Source organism: Schistocerca gregaria, chromosome 4 (assembly GCF_023897955.1).
Source record: "Schistocerca gregaria isolate iqSchGreg1 chromosome 4, iqSchGreg1.2, whole genome shotgun sequence".
In the NCBI taxonomy this organism is placed as follows: domain Eukaryota; kingdom Metazoa; phylum Arthropoda; class Insecta; order Orthoptera; family Acrididae; genus Schistocerca; species Schistocerca gregaria.
In genome coordinates, this window is record NC_064923.1 from 404,435,229 (window position 1) to 404,459,191 (window position 23,963).

At 37.2% G+C, this 23,963-nt stretch overlaps 1 protein-coding gene across 5 annotated transcripts in view; it reads left to right on the top strand.

Moving 5' to 3' along the window:
* Positions 1-23,963, top strand: part of LOC126266879 (uncharacterized) — a 268,806-nt gene that overhangs the window by 179,293 nt on the left and 65,550 nt on the right. For all 5 annotated transcript variants that reach the window (XR_007548941.1, XM_049971539.1, XM_049971537.1 and 2 more), the window contains one exon: positions 14,961-15,141. Coding sequence is in view for 4 of the 5 variants with exons in the window: in XM_049971539.1 (XP_049827496.1) it covers positions 14,961-15,141 (181 nt within the window). In the remaining variant the exon portion in view is untranslated. The remainder of the gene's footprint in view (positions 1-14,960; positions 15,142-23,963) is intronic.

Sequence of the window (23,963 nt, forward strand, 5' to 3'; positions counted from 1 at the left end):
GTTTGCACTGTTTGGTTCACACAGAAAGTCAGTCTCTTATGTTGCACTGGAAAGCACTTAAACAAACGAAGAGACTGTGGTCACTGGAGAGCAGCAGGCTGCTCAAGATGAACTGAAGATGGTGCAGTGAGATCGTGAGCTTGAACGGGTGAGGCTTGAACGGGTGAGATGAGGCCCAGTGGAGTGGTAGCTCAAGTTTGGTTGAGATGAGGTCCAGTGATGCGGTAGCTTGGGAATCTGTGGACACTGCAGTGAAATACTTGTTGGCTTGGCAAGGGGAATACAATTGATGAGCTGCTAGGTACATCTGGCACAAACCTGGAGTGTGAACTGACACAGAGCTGTCAGGCAGTGACCTAAATACCTGCCAGGTAGAAGGATGCCAGTGGAGGCACATGACTTGTGGAAGTGAGGCAGTAGTGCAATGGCAGCTTCATTTGTGGTTGTGCTTATGCCTCGGTGACTAGGCTGGCACCACACAGTACCATGGCAGCTGCTGAAGGCTCAGTTGAAGATGATCTGGCATGAGTCTGTTGATGCAGACTGTTTTTATCAGATCTCCAGAGGATCTGTTGTTGTTGTTGTTGTTGTTGTTGTTGTTAGCAGGCAGAGCTGTGGCAACCCACAATACAGGAATGCATGGTTGGTGGTTGTGGCACAGCAACAACCTGGGGTTGCAGTTACACCACCTGAGCAATGTTCAGAAAAATTTAGGTGAAGCTCAGTAGTCCATCAGTTGTGGAGCAGCAAACTTACACCTAAAAAAAAGTGTTTGAAATCTGTTCGTTGCCTGGCAACATTTATGGCAGGAAAATGTTTAATCCTATTGAGTGATGCAGCAAAATTAGGGTCAGATAACTGCTCTGTTGCAGGAGCCCCCCAACAACATGGGACAACTAATTACTTATACATCTGAAGCACTTACAGCAGTACAGATGATAGATAGCAAAGATAGAAAAGGATTCAGTGGTTATCATTAATAGCAGGGTGTTTCAGCTTGTGCACTTACCCAGGAACAGACAGGCAGGCCAGGCACAGTGTAGGCAGGAGCGGGCAAATGGCTGCCACACAGGTAGTCCTGCAGATGGAGCATGCTGTATGCGGATTTTAGTTCATTGGCCGAGCCCAGGCAACCACTGCAAGCCAATTAGGACATGCATGCACAGAATGTGTACAGTTGAGTCATCTGGTGTGTTGCCTGCAGCACCTGCACCTGCCTGCAGGTTAGCTGAAGGGCACTCATGGCTACCTGTGCCCTAGGGCAGTGTTGGAACAGCCTGATTCAGGGTATCAAAAAATTCCATGTTTTTTCATGTGGAATGAAACACCACGTCAATCAGTAGGCACTTATGCTGGCTGCAGAAGAGTCCAAAGCACCAGGTGGTGAATCCATGATGTTCCAGATTCATTTCCTCAAGCTGTTACACGAGTTACATTGGGGATAGTTGAGGATGAAGGTGTAGATAAAGCATTATGTCCACAAAATTGACAATAATATCAAATTTGCAGTACGGACCCACCAAAAGTGAATGTGGATCCATCTGATGTGGTGTGATGTTTCTTCCCATGGCCTACTCCTGGTGCGATGTGCATATTGAGTTTACAGACCTGTTCAAAGTAGCTGTGTAGTTATTTGTGGTGGATGCTTCCTCTAGTTTCCTACATGTCATGTAGATGTTATCAGTGAAATCAATAGCTGCAGGTCAGGACCTGGTAACTATCTTCACCGTAAAAGAAGTGCCACAACCCACCCTATCTGTCAATATCTCACACTTCAGTGTGTGTTCCATTCCTTCTGCCAAAGGTATGGCACAACACTTCGTGGCATCGGTCCTTGTTATTCCATCTCTATATTGGAAGCTGAGTGGTTCGTCAGAATGTTCAAGGCCAAAGTAAAAATGATGATAATGATGTCTCAGGAAACCCTTACAGACTTCTTTGCTATGTATCAATTCACCTCTATATATTGTCATAATCCAGGTAAGATGGTCATGGGTGTAAACTCTCTTTCCAATCTCCTATACATTTCCCAGCCTTCTGCACCTGACCTATTGAGCCCAGTCCTCAGAGCCACACTTGAACTACTGTATGAACTCTTTATTGTGGGCTCGCTACATCCAGAAAGTGAATTTTTTATTATAGGTGACTCATTATTGAAAAACATAATCGTACCAAACTCCGAAATTGACGTTCGGCCTGGAATCAGGACGCATCAATTGCATACACACCTAAACAACGTCTTAAACTCAAGAGAGAACGCAGGAAATAAGCATAGCAGAAATCCAAAAGGTGTTTTTATCCATGTGGGAACAAATTCGCTTCGAACCAACAGTGAGGAAGAAATTGTAAACCACACAAGGAACCTCATCCGAACGGCCAGAAGACTGTACCCGAATTCCAGAATAATAATAAGTGGCATTGTGTACAGGAGATCGGTGAGTGACAGCTATGTGCAGCGAATAAACGGCGATATTAAAGAACAGTGCAATAAGCTAGGAGTCGTTTTTATTGATCCCAACAAATTTCTAAGTGCAAAGTGTCTTGCCAAAGATGGTCTACATCTGAACAGGTTGGGCTCAAAAATATTCAGTAAGATGTTCTTAGATACTTGCCAGATCATAAAAAATAAGGGAAACTTATAAGTAGTGATGGGGGTGAAAAAACGTGTGTAGCATTAAGAAAGAAAAAACCAAACCATTATCTGGCAAGAAATATGCTAAAGCCTGTAAGAAATAGTCAAAGTAGGTATGTTATCCACTGGAATATAAATGGCTTAAACACTGATGCTTCTAATAATAAAAGCTCCAAAATAGATGAATTGGAAATCATTCTGTCAGAATATGCAAATATTAAAGTTGTTTGTTTAAATGAACACTGGTTGACTGAGGGGACAATTAAAATTCTGAACAAAATAGGGAACTTCAGATTAGCAAGTAGCTTTTGTAGAAGAAACAAGTTACGTGGAGGCTCATGTATACTTCTACACAATGACATAAATTATGAGACCAGAAACTGTTTTAATTATTTAAATGAAGAATGTGTGTTCGAGAGCTGTTGTGTAGAAATAGTGGACTCGCTAGCAAATGTTATAATAATCTCAATATACAGAATTCCAGGGACATCAACAACAGAACTATTCTTATCTAAGCTTCAAATTATGCTAGAAGACCTTTGTAGAGAAACAAAGAAAAAAGTTGTAATAGCTGCTGATTTTAATATTGATATCACATGTAATAGTAGCCAAGCTTCAAGGTTCACTGACTTAGTTAAGAAATATGGTTTCAAATTGAATTTCTTTGAATCTACCAGGGACAATGGGCAATCAGCAACATGCATTGACAATGTTCTAACTAATTATGTATATGAAGATGTGTATAAATTTTGTGTAGATCTAGGTATTTCAGATCATTATGTATTGTTTATTGAGCTGCCACAGACAGACACAAACATTTCACATACAAGAACCCATATGAGCAGGAACTTTAGCAAAGAAAACTTGCTAACATTTAGTGAGAAGCTAAGAGATAAAACATGGCCTTTTGATTATGGTAACTCAAGTGATAAAAACTTTGAGAAATTCCTAAATAGTTTTCTTGCAGACTTTAATGAAACATTTCCACCTAGACTCTGCAGCAATAAGATAACAAATACAGTAAAGTGGATTACCCAGGGCATAAAAATTTCCAGTGTAAGGAAAAGGCAACTGCACAGAGAACTAAAATATAATAAAGATATAAATTTCATTAAATATGTTAGACTCTATAAAACCATATTTAAAAGAGTTGTCAAGGCAGCAAAACAACTGGCAAACAACAGGTTAATTTTAAATCATAAAAATAAGACAAAGGCTGTGTGGTCAGTCATTAAATCTGAGTTAGGTGTTAAAGCCTGTAACCAAGAAATTCCAAAAATTGACATTGAAGGAAAAACTGTTGTAAATCCAACTCAAATACCAGAGTACTTTAATGAATTCTTTATAAATGTAGCAAAATCTGATGTAGATGTAGCAGATTATCACAACAAAGTAAATCCCTTTGGCCTAGGCAAAAACTCTGAAAACTTTACAAAATTCTCAAAAGTTTCTTTTGAGGATGTAGAAAATGCTATTTTAACATTAAGAAACAAAAAATCTGCAGGTTGGGATAGAATACCCACCAAAGTTATTAAAGTGGTACACAATAGAATTGCAAACCCACTAGCTCAGATAATAAATCAATGTTTTGAAGAGGGCTGTTTCCCAGAGGTACTGAAATATGCTGAAGTCAAACCACTCTTCAAGAAGGGATCAAGAGAGATCATGGGAAATTATCGTCCTATCTCAATTCTCCCAGTCCTATCTAAAATATTTGAAAAACTTGCTGTTGCTCAAATCCAAAACTTCATTGCAAAATATTCTGTTATTCTAAACAATCAATTTGGTTTTCAGCAAGGGAAAAACACCGTAGATGCAGTTAACAGTTTCATTGAGAAAATAAGTACGTCATTAGACAAGAGAAATAAGGTGGCAGGAATTTTCTGCGACCTCACAAAGGCATTCGATTCCGTAAACCACGCATTGCTTGTTTACAAACTTGAAAAGTATGGCATTGGCGGCAGTGCCCTACAATGGCTTAAATCCTACTTATCCAACAGAAAGCAAAGAGTTAGCATTTCTTCAAATGGCGCATATTATTTTTCTGACTGGAAAAAAATTACTCAGGGTGTTCCACAAGGCTCCATATTAGGCCCAGTCCTATTTCTCTTTTATGTTAATGACTTACCATTAAATATCAGCTCCCCATCAGTTCTGTTCGCAGATGATACTTCTGTCTTAGTTGAAGATCAGGATTCAGAAAAAATTCTCAAATCTGTGATCAGTACCCTCAGTACCTTAGAAACTTGGTTTCAGCTAAATGGGCTGAATCTAAACATATCTAAGACTCACGTGATGCAGTTCAAAACCAAACAGTCAAAATGTGAGCAAATTAAGATTGTACACAACAACCAAGTTATAGAAGAAGTTGACTCAGTCAAATTCTTAGGTCTAAAAGTAGATGAAAATTTGAGGTGGCAGGCACACATTGAATACCTTGCAAACAAATTGAGCAGCTTTGCATTTGCAATGCAAATATTATCAACTGCAACGGACATTGACACGCGGAAAGTAGCATATACAAGCTACTTTGAATCCATTATTAGGTATGGTATTGTTTTTTGGGGTAACTCGACAAACATAGTGCGGATACTAAAAATACAGAAAAAAATCATACGAAATATGTGCACTGCCAATCACAAAGAACCATGTCGACCATTATTTAGGAAACTCAAAATATTAACTCTGCCATCCTTATACATATATGAGATTATTATATTTTTGTACTCCAGACGCGACTTACTTGAGGGAAACCATTTTGTCCATTCACATGATACCAGAAACAAAGAAAATTTTATGCTCCCCACCCACCGCCTCAGACTGTTTGCCCAGGGACCTCAATACATGGGAATGAAAATTTTTAATAAATTAAAAGGGAACAAGTTGATGCAGATGAATTTAGGTTCACTTAAAAGAAAGCTATATGAGGTACTGACAATGAAGTGTTATTACTCAGTGGATGAATTCATGCAGGACAATCTGGAAATTTGAGCTGGCTACAATGTGTTACATTTTCCAAGAAATATCCTTATAGTGTTGTTATTTATTATAGTGCTATCATTAATTAATGTAAAAATCATTGTAATTGTTTTATAAATTTTTGACATGTCTCCTGTACGCAAACCAAATGGATTGCAAATGTACGTCATGAGATGAATAAAACACAATTCAACAAAAAAAAAAAATCCATAAATAGTGGCAGACTTGGGGATTGTTACTGGTTGTGGGGGGATGTCAATAATTTGAAGTAGCAGCCTGACAGGAAGATCTTGTGCGAGATTGAAATCAAGCTCTATCTGTGATAACTAAGTGATGATATGCCCTGTCCCCCAACACGACCTTGGCAGGGTCCAAGTAGCCACTTGAGGTGAGGTGTGGGCATAACCTCTGCCCTCTCTGTAAGCTAACGTGCCAAGACCACCAAAGGCAATAGACTTTGAAAAGCCTACCTCAGTTTTTGACCTGGACTTTGAGTTGGAACACTGATTGTGTGTATTGTGTGTTAAGGCAGTTTTTACCTTGTTCATTGGTACTGATTTGAGATTATATTACTTTCATGAATTTCCAACATGCTGGAATATCTGTGTGTCAGTAACTTACATTGATTTGTACAATGAAAAAACCAGTCCAAAGTTCCAAATTTCACTTCTTTTATACACTAGATGATTAGTTTTAGGTCGGGACCCATTTCAGATCATCATAACATATTCAAAAATGGTATTTCTGAAAATGCAAAACTATGTCAAAAATGTGCAAATGACAGTTACAGCACATACAGAAGATTGCAGTCTGTAACTCTGCTTTAAAAATCATGTAAAGTAAATCAAAATAACCACAGAACTGGTGAGCAGTTAGAAAATTTTACTACCAACAGAGATGCAGAAGCAGGCACTAAGTAAAAAAAGTTGTCTACCCCTGATCTATGGTATTTCTTGATGTGATATTAATGGACACACTCCAGTTGGGAGGCAATGTGGTGCGTTTCACCCAATTCCTCTACTATTCTGAAGGCATTCTGGCAGTGACTATTGCAGTGTTGTCAATGTTTTTGCAGAGGTCTGGTATAATAGTTGAAAGTTTCAGTCCATCCCGAGATCCCACCAAAAATGGTGGGATGCTGATGGAATAGGAACTCATTAACTGATATATCACCATTAAAACTCGGTATGGATAACACAAGGCTACCGACTGATGCACTCTTACTTGAAGGGCATGGGCTAGTGAATAGTGTTTATAAATTATGCTCACTTAATCTCTTTTTGAATTAACCCAAATAATACAGAATGATTAGAGCCCATTGCCTTCTGTAAAACACTCAATTCTTTGGCAATTTATCTGGTAAAAAATATGCAACCAGTCACATTTTGATGATTTATTCAACCATGAACATGTTGTTGAGCCACTGCAGGCTTGTCATCAGATGAAAGTTTTACAAGTATAGCTAGATGCAGTGCTGACACTGCTGGTGGAAATGACAGAAATTGAGTAATCAATGATGAAACAGTTACTAACACAAAATGATTGAATAAATCATAAAAAAAAGACTGTTTGCATATTTACGACCAGATAAATCGCCAATTTAAGTCGCAGTCACAGTCACAGTTCGTCATCCACAATGGATATATTGAAACTCAGTTCTTTATTTATTTTTTATTTAGTGCTTGCTATTGAAAAATAAATACTTTTTTCATTGTAGATACATAACTCCAAGTGGTGATTCTGCATAATAAAAAGGAATTAAATTATGTAAAAGAATTGAAGCTTTCTGTTTGCAAATCAAAACAGAGATGCGTATTTCTAAATTTGAAAGACAATGTGCTGGCTCCATTTCAGCTTATTCATCAACAAGCCACGGAATATTACACATAGAATCTTTGGAGGGGGACATTAGACAGGGAGGGGGAAAAAAGGGAGACAATTCAAAAACCAAAGTTAAGGGAGATCCACCTTGTATGATGAGGAAATTGTGAAAGATATGACAAGGAAATGGTGAAAGATGAAGCACAATGCAACAGAGAGCATATGTTTGCATCCGTATAGAAAGAAAGGACGAGAGATGGAGAAAAGGGTGCACCTACTAAAGGAGAGTAAAAATAAGCAAGTAAATCAATTGAAATAAAATAATGTGGCATTATGATGCACACTAAGATAAGAAGAAAAGGAGTAAAGGTTTTACGCTAATTGAGCTGGCGTTCAGTAGGGTGATTGGTTGAGAGAATATTATGAAAAATAAGTTCCTATCTCCACAATTCTGGAGACTGGAGCTACGTGGGAGAGCCCAAATAACCCATGTGATAACAGCAAGCACACTGGTCTTTTGAGTCATACTCAGCATTCAGTGCTGTACACTCCCAAGGCAGCTAGTTGGTGTAACCATTCAGACATTCTACTGGATTGGTGATAAGTCCTATACAGGAACTTCCATGCAATGAACATATGATGTTCTGCCTTTAATGTTGTAAAGTATGCCAGAGGTGAGGCAGAAATATATGAGAGAGGGCAGACACACACAGCAAGTTTTAAAGTGTGGGTGCTTGGACGAGTAAGAGCTTTGAGGTAGGGATAGCAATGTGGAAACATCGTATGGCATGATAGTGCAATATAATTTGATAGATAAAAAAATCTACTCACCAAGCAGCTGCAGGAGATCGCACATATCAAAAGGGTTTTTCACATGCAAACTTTCAGAGCCAGTGGCTACTTCTTCTGGCAGAAGGGTACAAAGGGAAAGAAGAGGTGCGAAGGAAAAGGACTGGAGATGTTTAGGAAATGGGGTAAATTTCAGAAATGCTGTGATGGAAGAAGGTACTTACAGATTCTAGAAATTTTAACAAATCAACTTCACCATGAGTCAATATGGAAAAGATGTCTTGAATGTTTCTAAACCAAACGAGGGCCTGAAGTCTTATGGATCCCAGGAAAGCCCTCTCCGACCCACGAAAAGGTTGGTATAGGGTGGAGCCATCTTGGTTCTCATGGCTTTACCCCACATACAAACTTTAACCCATTTCTTAAACCTCTTCAATCCTTTTTCTTCACCCTTCTTCCTTTCCTTTCAACCCTACTGCCAGAAGAATACATGGTGAGTAGATGTTTTATCTATCCAATTACATTATATTGCCATACCATATGATATTTCCACATCACTGTCCCAATCTCTAGGCTGCTACTCGCCCCTCCATCCATACTGTAAAATTTGCTCTATGGTCTGCCCTCTCCATATATTTCTGCCTCACCTCTGGCATACCTTACAATATTAAAGGCAGAGCAACATATGAAACCACTCTTATTTGTTTTCCAGGTGACATGTTCATTGCATGGGAGTTCCTTTACGGGAATTATCACCAAGCTAATAGAATGTCTGAATGATTACATCAACTTGCTGCCTTGGGAGTGTACAGCATCATTTGCTGAATGTGCTAAAAAATGTGACTCAAAAGACCAATGTTCTTGGTATATCACATGGGTTATTCTGACTATCCCACCTAGCTCCATTCTCCAGAACTGTGCAGATAGAAGCTTACTTTCAATCATATGAAGACATGCTCGAAAAATGGGTAACCCACAGTATTCAGAAATGGAGAAACATTGGGTGGTGTAAATAATGCTGTAAAAATGTTATTTGATTCTTATTTGCTTAATGGAAATCCATGCACTATGGACCAATTATTGTTCATAATTTGTCATATCCTTTATACTGGAACATACCATGAAAAATAATAACTAATAAAGGAGAACAATAATATGTGAAGATTTGTTTTGTACATTATGAAACATCCACAACCACAAATTGCCGTTAGCTGTAGTAAAAAGTATTGTAAAAGAGAAAACTGGTGAAAATGCATCATTTATGGCTCAAGTAAATTGATTCAGTGGCCACTTTCATAGTCTGATGTCGCAGAACAGTGCATCCATTGATGAATGCAATGACCTTGAAAGAATTATAAGTTTTTGAATATTGTGAGTCTTTTTTCAGATTTTCATAGATGGTACTAGCCTGTTTAACATGGAAGTTCGGTTTTGCTTTTATTTCTTTAATTTTCTGACCATGTATGACCAGGCAAAGACCATAGGGACTTGACCAATGTGAAGTGGGATTCCATACTCCTGGATGAGAGTAATTCACCCAAGTTCATAGTTATTCTGGGCGAACCATCGTATGGCAAAAGATGGGCAATTGTAATGCACCCAGACCATTGTAAAATGCTATCGTTTTGGTTGTCCTGATGTTACGATGAGGAAAGGTGTAATGTTGATAGGGGTACTGACTTCCAAATCATTGAAAATAGCACAGTAACTGGTAATTGTTTTTGTGTCACTGTACTCCTGACCCCTTTGTGCAGCTTTTCAGTATGTATCTGGCACTGACTCCGTTTTTATGAATGACAGTGCATGTAAAGGAGCTCTTGAAACGGGAGTATATGTAACAAATGGACTGACCTGCCTGTTTCCCCAACTTAACTTCTATTGAATACATGTGGGATGTGTTGGGGAGCTTGTTCACATGCATTAACGACTGTCTAGCAGTTGCTAGCCATGCTGGTGGAGGAATGGAATGCCTTACCACAAAAACTCTGTACCAACCTTGAGGCCAGTATGGGTGCATATTGCAGAGTATGCATTGCTGTCTGTGGTGTAAATACATCCTATTAAAGACCCTGTCCTGCCTTTTGTAATATCAGACTGTCATAAATCACTGTGACTTCAGTATAATTGGTACCTTTGCATAAAAGTGCAAAGGCAGTTGTGGGCACTCAGCCTTGCATACTAATTCTGACCTTCATGACCAACAGCCAAATTCCAGTTGTCATATTGGACATATTGTGATGCCAGCAATGCCAACAGTGTGCATTTGCCCACACTGTGAGTGCCACTTGAGCCATGGTAGTTCCAGGCAACACATCCTCCACACCCTACATCCTACTATGATGAAGGCTTGAATCTGACTAGGGTGATGTAAGGACTAGGGGTTACCATAAGGTTCTGTTCTGGGTCCATCGCTTTGCTTGATGTGTATGGACGATCTGCCACTTAACATGACAGGTAAGTCAAAAATTTCAGTCTTTGCACTTTGCAGATGACACAAGTGATATTGCAAAAGACATAGAGTGCAATATAAGTAATGTAGATAATAGGGTAGCCAGTAAGATCAGCACATGGCTCTCAGTGAACATATTAGTTTGTAAGTGTAACAAATTGCAATATGTACAGTATCCGATATAGAACTCGTGTAAAAGCTAAATTTTACTGTCTCAAGGTGGTCAGACTGACTGTGAAATTAACCCTTTTACATCATCAGGGCTGATGGTAGATGAAAGGCTTTCTATGAAACATCATGTTAAGGATATTGTGCAGAAACTGAATGATGCTGTCATCACTATAAAATTGATCTCCTTTGTCTGTGACACTGAAACACAAAGGCTAATTTATGTTGCTTGCTTTCACTGTATTATCATTTATTTTGGGGTTCCTGTGTGTACTCACCAAGAATATTTTTAGCCCGGCGAAGTTTATTCAGTCTGATGTGCAGCATGAGTTTGTAAACATTGCATAGGCTGCTGTTAAAGTGTAGCAGAATTCTACCTTTACTATCTCTTCACACACATTCCATATGAGCTTTGTTGTTGATAACACTGACTCATTCAGAAAAACTGAAACATACATTCAGTGAATACCAGAGGGAAAAATTAATTACAGTTGAAGGACACATCCTCAGGCACTGTTCAGAAAGGTGTACATTATTCAGTGGGTTTCATTTTCAGTAGACTTCCAATTAATTGAAGGAATTGACTCATGAACCTCAAGTGTTTAACATCCAAGGTGAAAGGTTTCCTTGTGACAAACTCCTTCGATTCTGTGCAGGAGTTCCTTACGGTAATTGTGAACTTTAGATAATATATTATCAGTCATATATTCCTAACACATTTTTTGCCTTTTATTAATTCCTTTTGAAATGAACAAGTACCTAAAATACAAATTCACTGACATTACTGTCAAGCAATTCTTGAAACATTGCAAAAGTGATGCTTGGCAGTAACTGTATGTGTATCACTCAACTGTGGTGCTAACGTGGTAGGCAAGTGACAAAAAGTTAAGAATTTTAGAAATGGAAAAAATGCTGACAATATCAGATTGTACCACAGTCTTCTAACTGACACGCAGTTTCCATTTTAAATGACTGGAGTGGAGGCTAGAACACGATTATGTACTGGTTAGCAACCAGTGTTGTTGTGGTCATCAGTCTGAAGCAGGTATCTATGATCACCTGTGCAAGTCTCTTCTACTCTGCATAACTACTACAGCCACAGCCTACAATCATTGGAACCTGCTTACTGTATTCAAGCCTTGCTCAAGCTGTACAATTTTTACCCCCCCACTCCACCCCCAACTCCCTATAGTACTAAATTGGTGATTCCTTGATGTCTTGGATTGTGTCCTATCAACCAATCCCTTCTTTTAATTAGTTAGTGCTATAAATTTCTGTTTTCCCAATTTATATCCAGTCTCTCTTCATTAGTTATTTAATTTACTCATCTAATATTCAGAGTTCTTCTGTAACACCACATTTCAAAAACCACCATCCTCATTTGTATAAAATATTCTCGGACTTCTTACCATGTCAGTTCAGGGTAATACTTCAAGATTTTGACAATTACCTCCATCAAATTAGTCAGGGTCAACTGCAGGAAGTCTAAGAATGTTTTAAACAACAGTGCCGTTGCAAAAGACTTTGTTCTCCAGTCTCTTTTGTGTGAACTGTTTATTGTTTTTGTCATTTATAAAAGACTAAACTCCAGGCAAATACCTTCAAAAAAAACATTTTCAAAATTTAAATTTATACTTGATTTTAACAAATTTCTCATTCTCAAAAATGTTTTTTTGTTCCTGCCAGTCTTCATTTTACAGCCTTTCTACATCAGCTGCCATCTCTTATTTTGCTACCCACACAATAAACTCATCTACTACTTTTTGTCTTATTTCTTACTCCAATTATGTCAGCAATACCTGATTTAATTTAAATGTATTCCATTACCCTTGTTTTACTTTCATTGATGTAGTCCAGTAGTACACACAACATATACTGCTGATATTAATACTTCTTTACAAAAAAACTGTTAGACTGTTACTGTAAGACAATGATACGATGTGTGCCTATCCTAAGAGACGGCAGGCACTTTTTCTCTGGTGTTGTGGCAGATATTTTCAATTTCATTTTTGTAATGTGTTAGCTAGAGTCATCCAGATGGATACTGGCTGTCACTGCTTTCATGCAGTGTCCAATATCTGTGGAAAGTGTTGATTTGTTTTCTTTTTTTTAATTAAGTGGAATGTTAAGACCCCATTTGATCAAGCAGTCTGAAGTTAGCCTTTTTTAATATTCATTTTATCAGTATACATTAACAGGGACCATAAAACATGAAGAATGACTGGTTCTTGAACAACACTCCATGGCTGACTTGCCCTGTCTCATTTTGCCCTGCCGAACGCCATCTGCTACCATCATGCACTGCTGCTAAATCTCGCCGGAGTACTGATTATTCCTCATGTTTTACTGTACCTGTTATTACATACTGCTAAACTGAATATTGCACTAGACTAATTTGGGATGCTGTATAAAATGGGCATGTAAAATTTTGCTTTAAAGGTTATTTTGTCTATAATGAGAAACAAGCTTAAATTTTCTGTTAACACTGTGCATCACATGAAACATATGATGAGCAGTACTTGTTTGGACTGATTCCACCTTAACATTGCACAACCGAAAGTGCTGCCAAAACACTGTGAAAAAAATACCAGACTGTTCTTAGGTGACACACATTGTATGTCTTTACTCCATAGCCACGTGTCTCAAAGATACTTGCCATAGACTAAATCATTTTGGCTTATTCCATGATAGTTGTTTGATAAAAAGTATGCTAGCTGTATCACTTTGCGTATCTCAAACAGTTGTTTTGACCTCCAAATGTGGACATCTCAGTGGTATGAAGATTCACCAGAAATGACATGTTTTGGATCCCACATTAAACCGTAGGCCCTCTTTCCATGGCAGAATTTCTGGGACAGGTTAGGGACATGCAAGCTGCCAAGGTGGTGTCCAATGAAAGACTTGCACCATGTCTTAGAGCCACTTGAAATTATAATTATCACTATGTCATTATTAAGCAAGTCATTACAAAAGATGATTTTAATTTGTTTTGATTGGGCTGAATATTTAAGCATGCTTCACGTCTGCTTTTGCAAATACTTATTACAATGCACAAAATATTGCTTTGGTGCCTGTGTTGGGTGTGAGAGGTGGAGTGCTTTACCTCTGAACTACTATTCTCCCTGCACAGGCTGTGCAAAGAGCGTGTGTGTAATATTTTGATGCAAATCTGTAGCATATTTTTTAGAAATAGGGCAGCAAAATAAGTAATTCTGAACACTAAATTGCAGAAATAAGGCAAGCTATATTTTAGCATTCATGATCACACAGAATAGCTCATAACAATATGTTGTCAAGGTAAGACCAAAAATTATACAAAACATTGCTGTAGATGTCTGTTATACTCCTTGTCGTACATTCTGCTGCCTTCACAAACACATATGAAATATATTGTCACATACCCCCAACAACGCTCATGCCAAAAATGGAGAACCAACTGAAAGCCTTTGGAAAAATGCAATGATAAAACTTCATCTTATAAGAGAAATCTAATACAATTAATTTGGTTTTCTAGAGTAAAAGACTGTAACTACTGTTAGCAGCATGGTGAGCACCAATGTTCACTGTAAACAGACACATAATTTTAAACTTGTAGATAAGTAACATTCTTAAAGATTTTTTTATGTTATCATGTAAACCTCAAACAAATAGTAAGACTCGCAGATAAACAGCAGCTATGTAGTGTAACCGATGTAGCAACAATATTTTTTCCTAAATAGTGTCTTCCCTCCTAATTTGATTATGTTCAATTATTTTCTGTGTGAGTATGTATAGAATATTGCAGGCTTTTTATAGTTGATTGTTAGTAATTCTTACAGAAGTATTTTCTGGCAGTGCTTTTCTCTTCTAATGTATGCGTCAATAATTCAATGTCCATACTTTTTTTCTTTTGTAATAACATGTGTCATACACACATGGATGGATATATATCACACACACATGGGTGAATGCATGTAGTAACGTGGACATTCTTGTGTTTTCCTTATTTCTTATCCTCTGCTTGTCCTCGTTGTGTATCAAGATGAACAATATGTTGTTTCTGCTGTCATTACAAACATGGTACTTAATGTAATAGGATATTTTGATTAAAAGACAGAAATTATTTGTTATAAAATTTTGCAGGAGTCACCTTAACAAACTGTTCTGGAGATGGAAACTTGCCTGAATCTGGTACTGGCTGGGGTGAAGGACACTCAGAAGAGCGGCGGGCAAGTGCACCATTAAGAAACAATAGTGGCTCTCCACAGCCTTCACAAAGCACTCATCGGGCTAGTTGGCATGCTCCAGATCCACATTCTTGCACGTAAGATGATTTAATGTAGTGTTCATCTAAAGGAATTTTTGTCATGCAGTAGTCATAACTGTTTGTGCATTTTGTTTCTTATGAGCTTTATTATTTTTTGCCTGCTGATAAACTATTTGTCTGATAAAAACTTGTTTTATTTTATTTCATCTTTACCTACAAACACAAAACTCATGTTGACTGCATACAGTTATATTCCCATCTCTTTTTGGTGTGTTTGTGTGTGTGTGTGTGTGTGTGTGTGTGTGTGTGTGTGTGTGTGTGTGTGTGTGTGTGTGTGCGTGTGTGTGTGTGTGTGTGTGTGAGAGAGAGAGAGAGAAAGAGAGAGGGAGAGAGAGAGAGAGAGAGAGAGAGAGAGAGAGAGAGAGAGAGAATCTTTTTCTTTGGTTACTTTCTCATCTTGTCTGTGTGTGAACTCCTTCAGCTCTTCTTCTAACTTCGTTTCCCATATTTGTGCTTTTGATTTTTGCATTTCCTCTGAGTCACTTGTAGTTTATAGGGCACCAGCAGGTGTCGTCTTAAACTTCATAAAGCAATTGTAGACAATTTTAATAAGGCTGTGTAGAATTTTCTGGAGATCTCTTGTTTTTGGAGACTATAATGTTGATTTTTTTGTTAGACAATACTGATTGAGAGCATCTGATTGTTAATATCCAGCTTTGGATTTTTTTGCCATTATGAAATTTCCAGTGAGTGTTGAAGGATATAGTGTAACACCCATTTAGTTTTAAACCCAACAATAGGCAGTGATTTAGCTGTTAAACCAATAATGAATTGTGAACTTTAAAATTTTCCCAGCGAATTAAGTGCGCGAAGAGATTTCGGGACTGCAGCTGGTTGTCGTAAACTTCACATCATGATATTTCAAGTGGACACCTGCCTGTCATCTTCAGGTGTCCAGTTGAAAAATTGTGGAATGAATTTATAATGATAGGCTGCAATCCCAAAATCTCCTCAAACAATAATGAATTGTTTATTTGACGAAGATGGTAAAATGTTAACACTGAAATAGTCTAAGCAGTCATGTCCAGATCTTAGAAGAAAATTATAATGTCAAACAGCCATAAAGAATCACCCAATCATTTTGTTTAATGAGGCATTACACAAACAAAAAAAACTATAAAACAAAGAAGAACAAAGACAGGGAATTGATAGCTCCAGAGTTTAAAGTATAATATGCTACAAAGAGTGAGGAAAATTGAGAAAACAAGTCATACTCAAGAAATAGAACTCCATAATAGTCAGAAATCTTCTGATCTGTTATTAAGGAAAGTTAAACACTATTGTTATGTTCAAAAAGATCAAACACTGTATGACTAAGGCAAAAATGGTTTAGAACATTAAACTTTTCAAACAAATGAAAGTTGTGACACAAAGGAAATTGGGCCCCAGAAAACAGCTCTGTCAGAAATGTTGATGCTTTTAAATCATTGACCTCCAAATTCAATCATTATTTCCTCAGAGTGGCAGTAAACATTCCACCCACCTATAAAGAACTAAATATGGTTGCATTAGATATACTCGCGCAGGCATTAAATGCACTACCAGCAGACACTAGTTTCCAAAATATAGCCCCTTAGGTGCCTAAAAAATTCATCAGGTCACTAAAAAGAAATAGTTGTCTGGTGTTTCTAGCAGAATATTAAAATCTTGTATTGATCTATTATCCAGGAGTTATTCTTGTAATCCGTCAATGTCTAGGGATATACTATATTTCCTGACAAACTTAAATATTATGTAGTTACACCCATCTATAAAACTGGAGATAAACAAACCACCTGTAATTACAGACCAGTTTAACTCCTTCTAATCTTTCAAAAAATATTTTAGAAGGTGGCCTTTGTTGAAATATTGCATAATTTAACTGAGCAGAACTAGTTAACTGCCAATCAGTTTGGCTTTTGTACAGTATTTCCTACAGAGAGAGCAGTACAAAACCCCGTGAAAACTACTGTAAGAGCTAAACCAGAAAACTCATCCTGTTTTTGTGAGCTAGCTGAAGCCTTTGCCAAATATATTTTTGTAATCACAATCGAACTGAAGTGTCATGGCACTGATGGTACCCCTCTTACATGTCTAGAGTTTTAACTTCACAAAAGAAAGCTGAGGGGCTCTCTGACAGACTGGGTCACAGGCATGATCCAAACCTGAGAATGGGGTAACATAATACGTGGATTCCCCAGAGATCAGTAGTGCTCTCCTCTCATTCGTAAGCTATGTAAATGATCTCCCAGCGACTGCAAAGAGTGGTTTCAAAACTTTTTTTGTGATGACACAAACATACTAATCAACTGTCAGAATGCAGCCTTAGCAGACACAGCCAAGATGATTGCTGAAGAGGCTTCAAAGTCATTCACAGTTAATAGTTGATGTCGTAATCTAAGAAAGGTGTCTTAATCTCAGAAGGGATGATATTATACAATTTGAAACAAGCAAAAATAACCTCCTAACACCAAAAGTATACATTAGTGGCCACACACTAAATACAATACCCTGCGTGGTCCAGTTGTATAATCAGTACAAATGAATCAACAGATACATATACTAATCAAGAATTTTCATTAAACATGTTTTGCTCTTAGAAGCATCTCTCATTGTGTTAACACAAAGGCAAGAATGTTGATTGACTTCCCATATTTGTAATCTGTGTTGTCATATGCAGTTATCTTTTTGAGAGTGCACCTAAAGTAAATAACCTGTTCATTCAACAGAAGTGACCAATGAGAAAACTGTGTAAAGTAGATAACTGCACGTATTGCAAAAGGGTTTTTACAGGCTGTGAAATTCCTACCGCTCATTTCTTAATAAATTTTATTCCAAATGGTTTTTGTTACTGTCTCTGAAAATCAGTTTCAGCTGCACTGAGGGGTACACAATCACAATTTAAGGAGCAAACAAAATTATCGTGTTGCCTTTTCACTCTTGTTTTGGGTCCAGAATGGAGATGCGTACTATAATGCAGTCGTGTTCAACAGCCTTCCTTCTAACATGAAGCGAGAATTTTGGAATCCTAACTGGTTGAAAAGGAAGTGAAAAACATACCTCATGAACTACTCCGTCTACAAATTATCAGAATACCTCGATTCAAAAACCAAAAAGTTCTGTTAGCTGCATTGCAATTAGCAGTGTTTGTTCTAGAACTGCTTAACAAGTTGTAAAATACTGTGTTCACCATCAGTGTTTAAAGAGGTAAGTATTTTTTTTAAAAAAAAATACCAGTGAAATTAAGTAAATGTTAAACTACCAATAGGACATTAAAAAAAACTGCTCTTTAGTATAACTGAAGAGTCAGCAGCTTTCCGGATGGTAGTAGCTGTCTTTCTGATCTATTTGATTAGATGTAGCAGGCCGTAGGCCAGAGTGGACAGGGATAGCGGTCATGGGTGTGTGACGTGTTCTTGCTTGTGTGAATGTGTGCACATTTTTGTTTTCTGCAGAAGTCTGGCTGAAGGTTTATATCTAAGAATCTATTCATCATGCTGTCTGCAACTCAATGTGTCATCTTTACAGTGAGAAGCAGTCAATCCTTTTCATAATATTATATCATCAAATATTCTTTTTTTATGTATATATTGTGGTTTTTGCAAAAATTTCACACACACACACACACACACACACACACACACACACACACACACACACACACACACACCTACTGGAGTAGAAAATCAGAATCCATTCCATTTTATCTCCCCATTAGGAGACTGGCAAATTCATGTAAGGAATGGTTAGTGTGAACTGTAGGAAGAGAGCTCAAAGTATTTCAGAGCTGCTGGCACTAAATAGCCACTCACTTTTGAACTGATCTAGTAGATGTCGGCATGATAAAAAAAAAAAAAAGTCTGATCTCGAATCCCTCTAGTCTCCCTTCACCACAAACTTAAAAGTAGTTGCTGTATTATATTCTGAAGAAAAATTAGATCTAAACTGTCTTCCAGTAACTGTAAAGTAATAGATATCTTGTTGGATTTGCCAACGGTTCTGTAGGACTTATGAATGCCTCGTGTCATAACCATTCAATGTAACTATATGCTGTAAATAAAATAGAAAGAAACTTCCACATGGGAAAAATATATTAAAAACAAAGATTTAAAGGCCTTTAAATATGTCTGCTTTTGTCTGTGTATGTGCGGATGGATATGTGTGTGTGTGTGCGCGAGTGTACACCTGTCCTTTTTCCCCCTAAGGGAAGTCTTTCTGCTCCCGGGATTGGAATGACTCCTTACCCTCTCCCTTAAAACCCACATCCTTTCCTCTTTCCTTCTCCTTCCCTCTTTGCTGAAGAAGCAACCATCGGTTGCGAAAGCTAGTAATTATGTGTGTGTGTTTGTGTGTTTTGTTCATTGTGCCTGTCTGCCGGCGCTTTTCCGCTTGGTAATTCTTGGAATCTTTGTTTTTAATATAACTATATGCTGTGATACATCTGGTAGAGACAATGCTGATGTACACCTGGGAGATGTAATGTTACATTCTTCAGCACTACTCGGAACATGCCAAATTTGTTTGCTTTGAGCCGAAAGATAAATTAAGAGTAATCGAATACAACCATAATGAAGACAATATATTTGATTTTGAATCATAAGTGAATTCCGTGATAGCATAATAAAGAAAGCCATTGAAATTAAAACCACTAATGACTTGGTAAGCTAGAATGGAGATTTCCAACTAAGATGTGTTTGGGACCCAGTTCTACCCACTATTGTGTTTTCTTGTGCTGAATTTAGAACTGTTCATTCATATTGATTTTCTCTAACCAACATCTGAAGATTCAATGACAATGACCACATTGGACTTAATAGGTAAAGAGCAAAGAAAGCTTGATAACAGAATAGCTCTTCTGCAGTATATTGCTTAGGAAGGTTTGATAAAAATAAAATTCCTTCAAATAATTTTAATTTTTTTTATTTCAGCCTCAGTTTACTCAGTGTTTGAGTAACATGAGGATGAAATGGATATAAAAAATTTTACTAGATGATCAGTGTGTTTCCCTAAGGTCATGCACCTAGTCTGTGTAAAATTCTTTTACTACTTGTTTAGCTTTGACTTCAGATAATAATTGCCGCCACATGGTAAAACAGTAAATGAGGACAGCTCTGATAAATGTGACTATAAAAGTGTTAGCAATTGTAAGATGTGCGACAAAAAAGTGATTAAAGGTATTCGGTGTCAAGGCTGCCACCACTGGTTCCACGAGAAGTGCGTTAAATTAAGCATAAAATTTGTAAATGAGGACTACATATGGACTTGTTCCACGTGTGTTAATGATGCTGTGGAAAACAAATTTAAAAACACCATCATGAAAAAACACGAAAAAATCAGAGTACTGCAAAGTGATTTACTTACTCTAAACAACAAATACACTACTCTGAAGAATAAGTGTACATGTAGTACAAAGGTACATCTTTAATACAAGGAACCAAGTGTAAACAAACCAGACTCCTCCTCGGTAAGAGAAAACGATTTCTCGTCTAAGGAAGATTATGGACACAAAGGAACATCGAAAGAAGTCTTCTCAGTGTCATGTAAAAACGATTCTATGAAGAAGATACAACAGAAGAAGATGGTGAAAATATTCGGCGACAGTCACGGCCGCAACATTCGGGAACTCTTGACAAACTGTGTAAATAACGATGTTCAAATCTCAGGCATTATAAAGCCTGGTGCCAGTTTTGACAATGTGGTTGAAAGTGTTAACGAAGATTGCTCAAAATTCACAAAAAAAGACAGTGTGGTGTTAATAGGAGGTGCAAACAATGTTTACAGAAATGAAGCCACGGCCTTTGTTAAGAAGCTGATCACAGTGCTGCAGTTCCTGCATTTTACAAAGGTAATTGTAACAACACTCCCACAAACATATGATCTTCCGGACTGGTCGTGTGTTAACAAAGAAATTCGACGAACGAATTATAAGTTAAAAAGTTTTTGTGCCAAATTTGTAAATGTAAAGCTCACAGATATTGATACTTATGAAAGAAACTGTTTTACACGTCATGGAATGCGTCACAACAAACATGGTAGGGAAAGATTAGCTGCGAATATTAACGACGTACTTGAACTGATATCTCATGATAATGAAAACAGACCTGTTATTGCAATGGAAGCTCCTTCACTGGGAAACTAATACGGCGGATCAATTCCTATGGAATTAGGTCCGAAAGAACCAACAAAGCGAGGGACTGTAAATTTGGAGTAAAAACTCACATCGGTGTAAACTTTGCCGACAGTTTAATAGATACTGTAAATTCTTTAGTCAGTAAAAATAGCTTCATAATGCACTTAAACATAGGTGGTGTGTCGGGAGAAATGATGAACAAACTATATGATTTAGAAATGCTCTTAGGGCAAATTAACTCTGTAAAAGTCATATGTTTGAATGAACATTGGCTTAAATGGTACAATGTCAAGCTACTAAATTCACTCTCAGGATACAAGTTAGCATCGAGTTTTTGCAGAAAAAAGGGGTATGGGGGATCATGTATATTAGTTGAACAGACACAAAACTTCGAAGCCAAAACGACATTTGATTGTTGAAATGAGGAACAGGTATTCGAAAGCTGTTGCACTGAGCTGTCTGAATACGGTTTACTAATCGTAAGCATATATCATGTCCCGGAATATTGGGCTACTAGGGCATTTCTAGAGAAATTTGAAACTCTGCCAAGTAGGTTGCAGGTAGGGAAACCATATAAAAAGATTGTAATTTGTTCCGATTTTAATATAGATATAAGGGACGAAAACAGATTTGTTACCACCCTGAAGGATTTGTTGGCTAAAAACGGCTTAACACTAAATTTTACTGAGTACACCAGGGTAACAGCCACTTCTGCCACAAGCATTGATAATATAGTGAGCAGCAAAAATTATGGGAATACACAAAAAACATGTATTAGACTTAGGAATATCTGATCACTCAGCACTTTTTATGTCATTGCCATACATAGACAAAACATATAGGCCCACAGTGATGTTGGTCAGAAATTTCAGCCAGCCAAATATAAACACATTTATCTTGAAATTAAAGGAAACCCATTGGACCTTCAGCAACCAGTGTTCATTAAACAATAATTACAACAGTTTCATATCTAAATTCAAGAACATTTTCAATGAATGCTTTCCCCTCATATCAACAAATGATAAATACAATAAAAGTAAGACATGGATTACGGAAGGTATCAGGATCTCTAGTATCAGAAAGAGGGAAATGCATAATGAAGAGAAAACCAACCATGATGCTGAATTTATTCGGTACAAAATCAAATACAAAAAAATATTTGATCGGGTAGTTAAACAAGCAAAACAATTGGCAAACAGTAAACATATAGCTAATGCCTCAAATAAATCAAAAGCAGTATGGCAGGTTGTCAAGAAAGAAACAGGTACTGAAGAAACAAAACATTTTAATTACAAACTAGAAATTGGTGGGAATACTGTTACTAACACTCAGTACATCTGTGAAGAATTTAATAAGTACTTGATAACCACAAACAAAATTCATAACTTCTTACTTCCACAAATAAGGCCTGATGCAGTACTGCAGGAATCAAGAGTGTTTAAATTTACTGCAGTATCATGTCATGAAGTAGCTAACATCATACAATCCCTAAATCTGTGGGCTGGGATGAAATTCCAACAAATATCATAAAGGCAGGAAGTGACAGCATTGCACCTCAACTCTGTAAAATAATAAACCAATCATTTGGTGAGGGCTGCTTTCCAGACAGACTGATATATGCTGAAGTCTGTCCAGTCTACAAAAATGGAAAACAAGATGATTTAGTAAATTTCCACCCAGAGTCTATACTCCCAGTTTTCTCTTAAAATAGTTGAACGAATAGTATGTAATCAATTACAAAAGTAAAATAAAGAAGGTAATATTATTCTCAATAACCAATATGGGTTTAGGAAGGGACGAAACACTTTACAAGCTGTAAATCTCCAAAGTAAGTAAATGCCTTGACAACAAACAAAGTGTATCTGGTATTTTTTGTGACCTCTCAAAGGTGTTTGATACAGTAAACCATAAGCTACTGCTCCAAAAATTGGGTACCTATGGCTTCCATGGAAAATTTATGAGATGGTTTTTATCTTATCTCAAAAACAGATACCAAAGGGTAGTGATACATCAAAAGGGAGAGAGAACTTGCTCTAGCTGGAAAGAAATTTAAGCAGGCATGCCCCAGGGCTTGATATTAGGACCACTTCTGTTCTTATATTACATAAATGGCATGCCTAGCAAATTAAATACAGATACAATACTTTACGCAGATGACTCAACTGCTGTAGTCTGCTGCAAAAACACTGACGAATTAGTAAGGACCACAAAACAAACTCTACGAGAACTTGAACAATAGATAAAAGATAATGCTATGAAATTAAATCTTGAAAAAAATCAAATCATACACTTCAGGACCAAACAAACTACTGAATGTATATCACAAATAGAATATTCAGGTAAAGAACTGACCACAGTTGATTCTGTAAAATTTCTTGGGATAACTTTAAATAAAAACTTGCAAGGGACCGACCATGTGGACAGTTTACTGAAGAGATCAAATAGTTTAATTTATGCAATGAGGGTACTACACAAAGTAACGGATTTAACAGTGAAGAAAACTGTATACCATGCGTATTTCATAACACTTATAAGATATGGAATAATATTTTGGGGTGCTGAAAAGACAAACCTCCTTTGAATCTAAAAAAAAAAAAAATCAGAGCAATGACAGGAACCAATAGTACACATTCATGCAAACCACTATTCAAAAGCCTGGACTTCATGACAATCCCTTCCATCTTCATATATTTCATAGGTATGTGTGAAT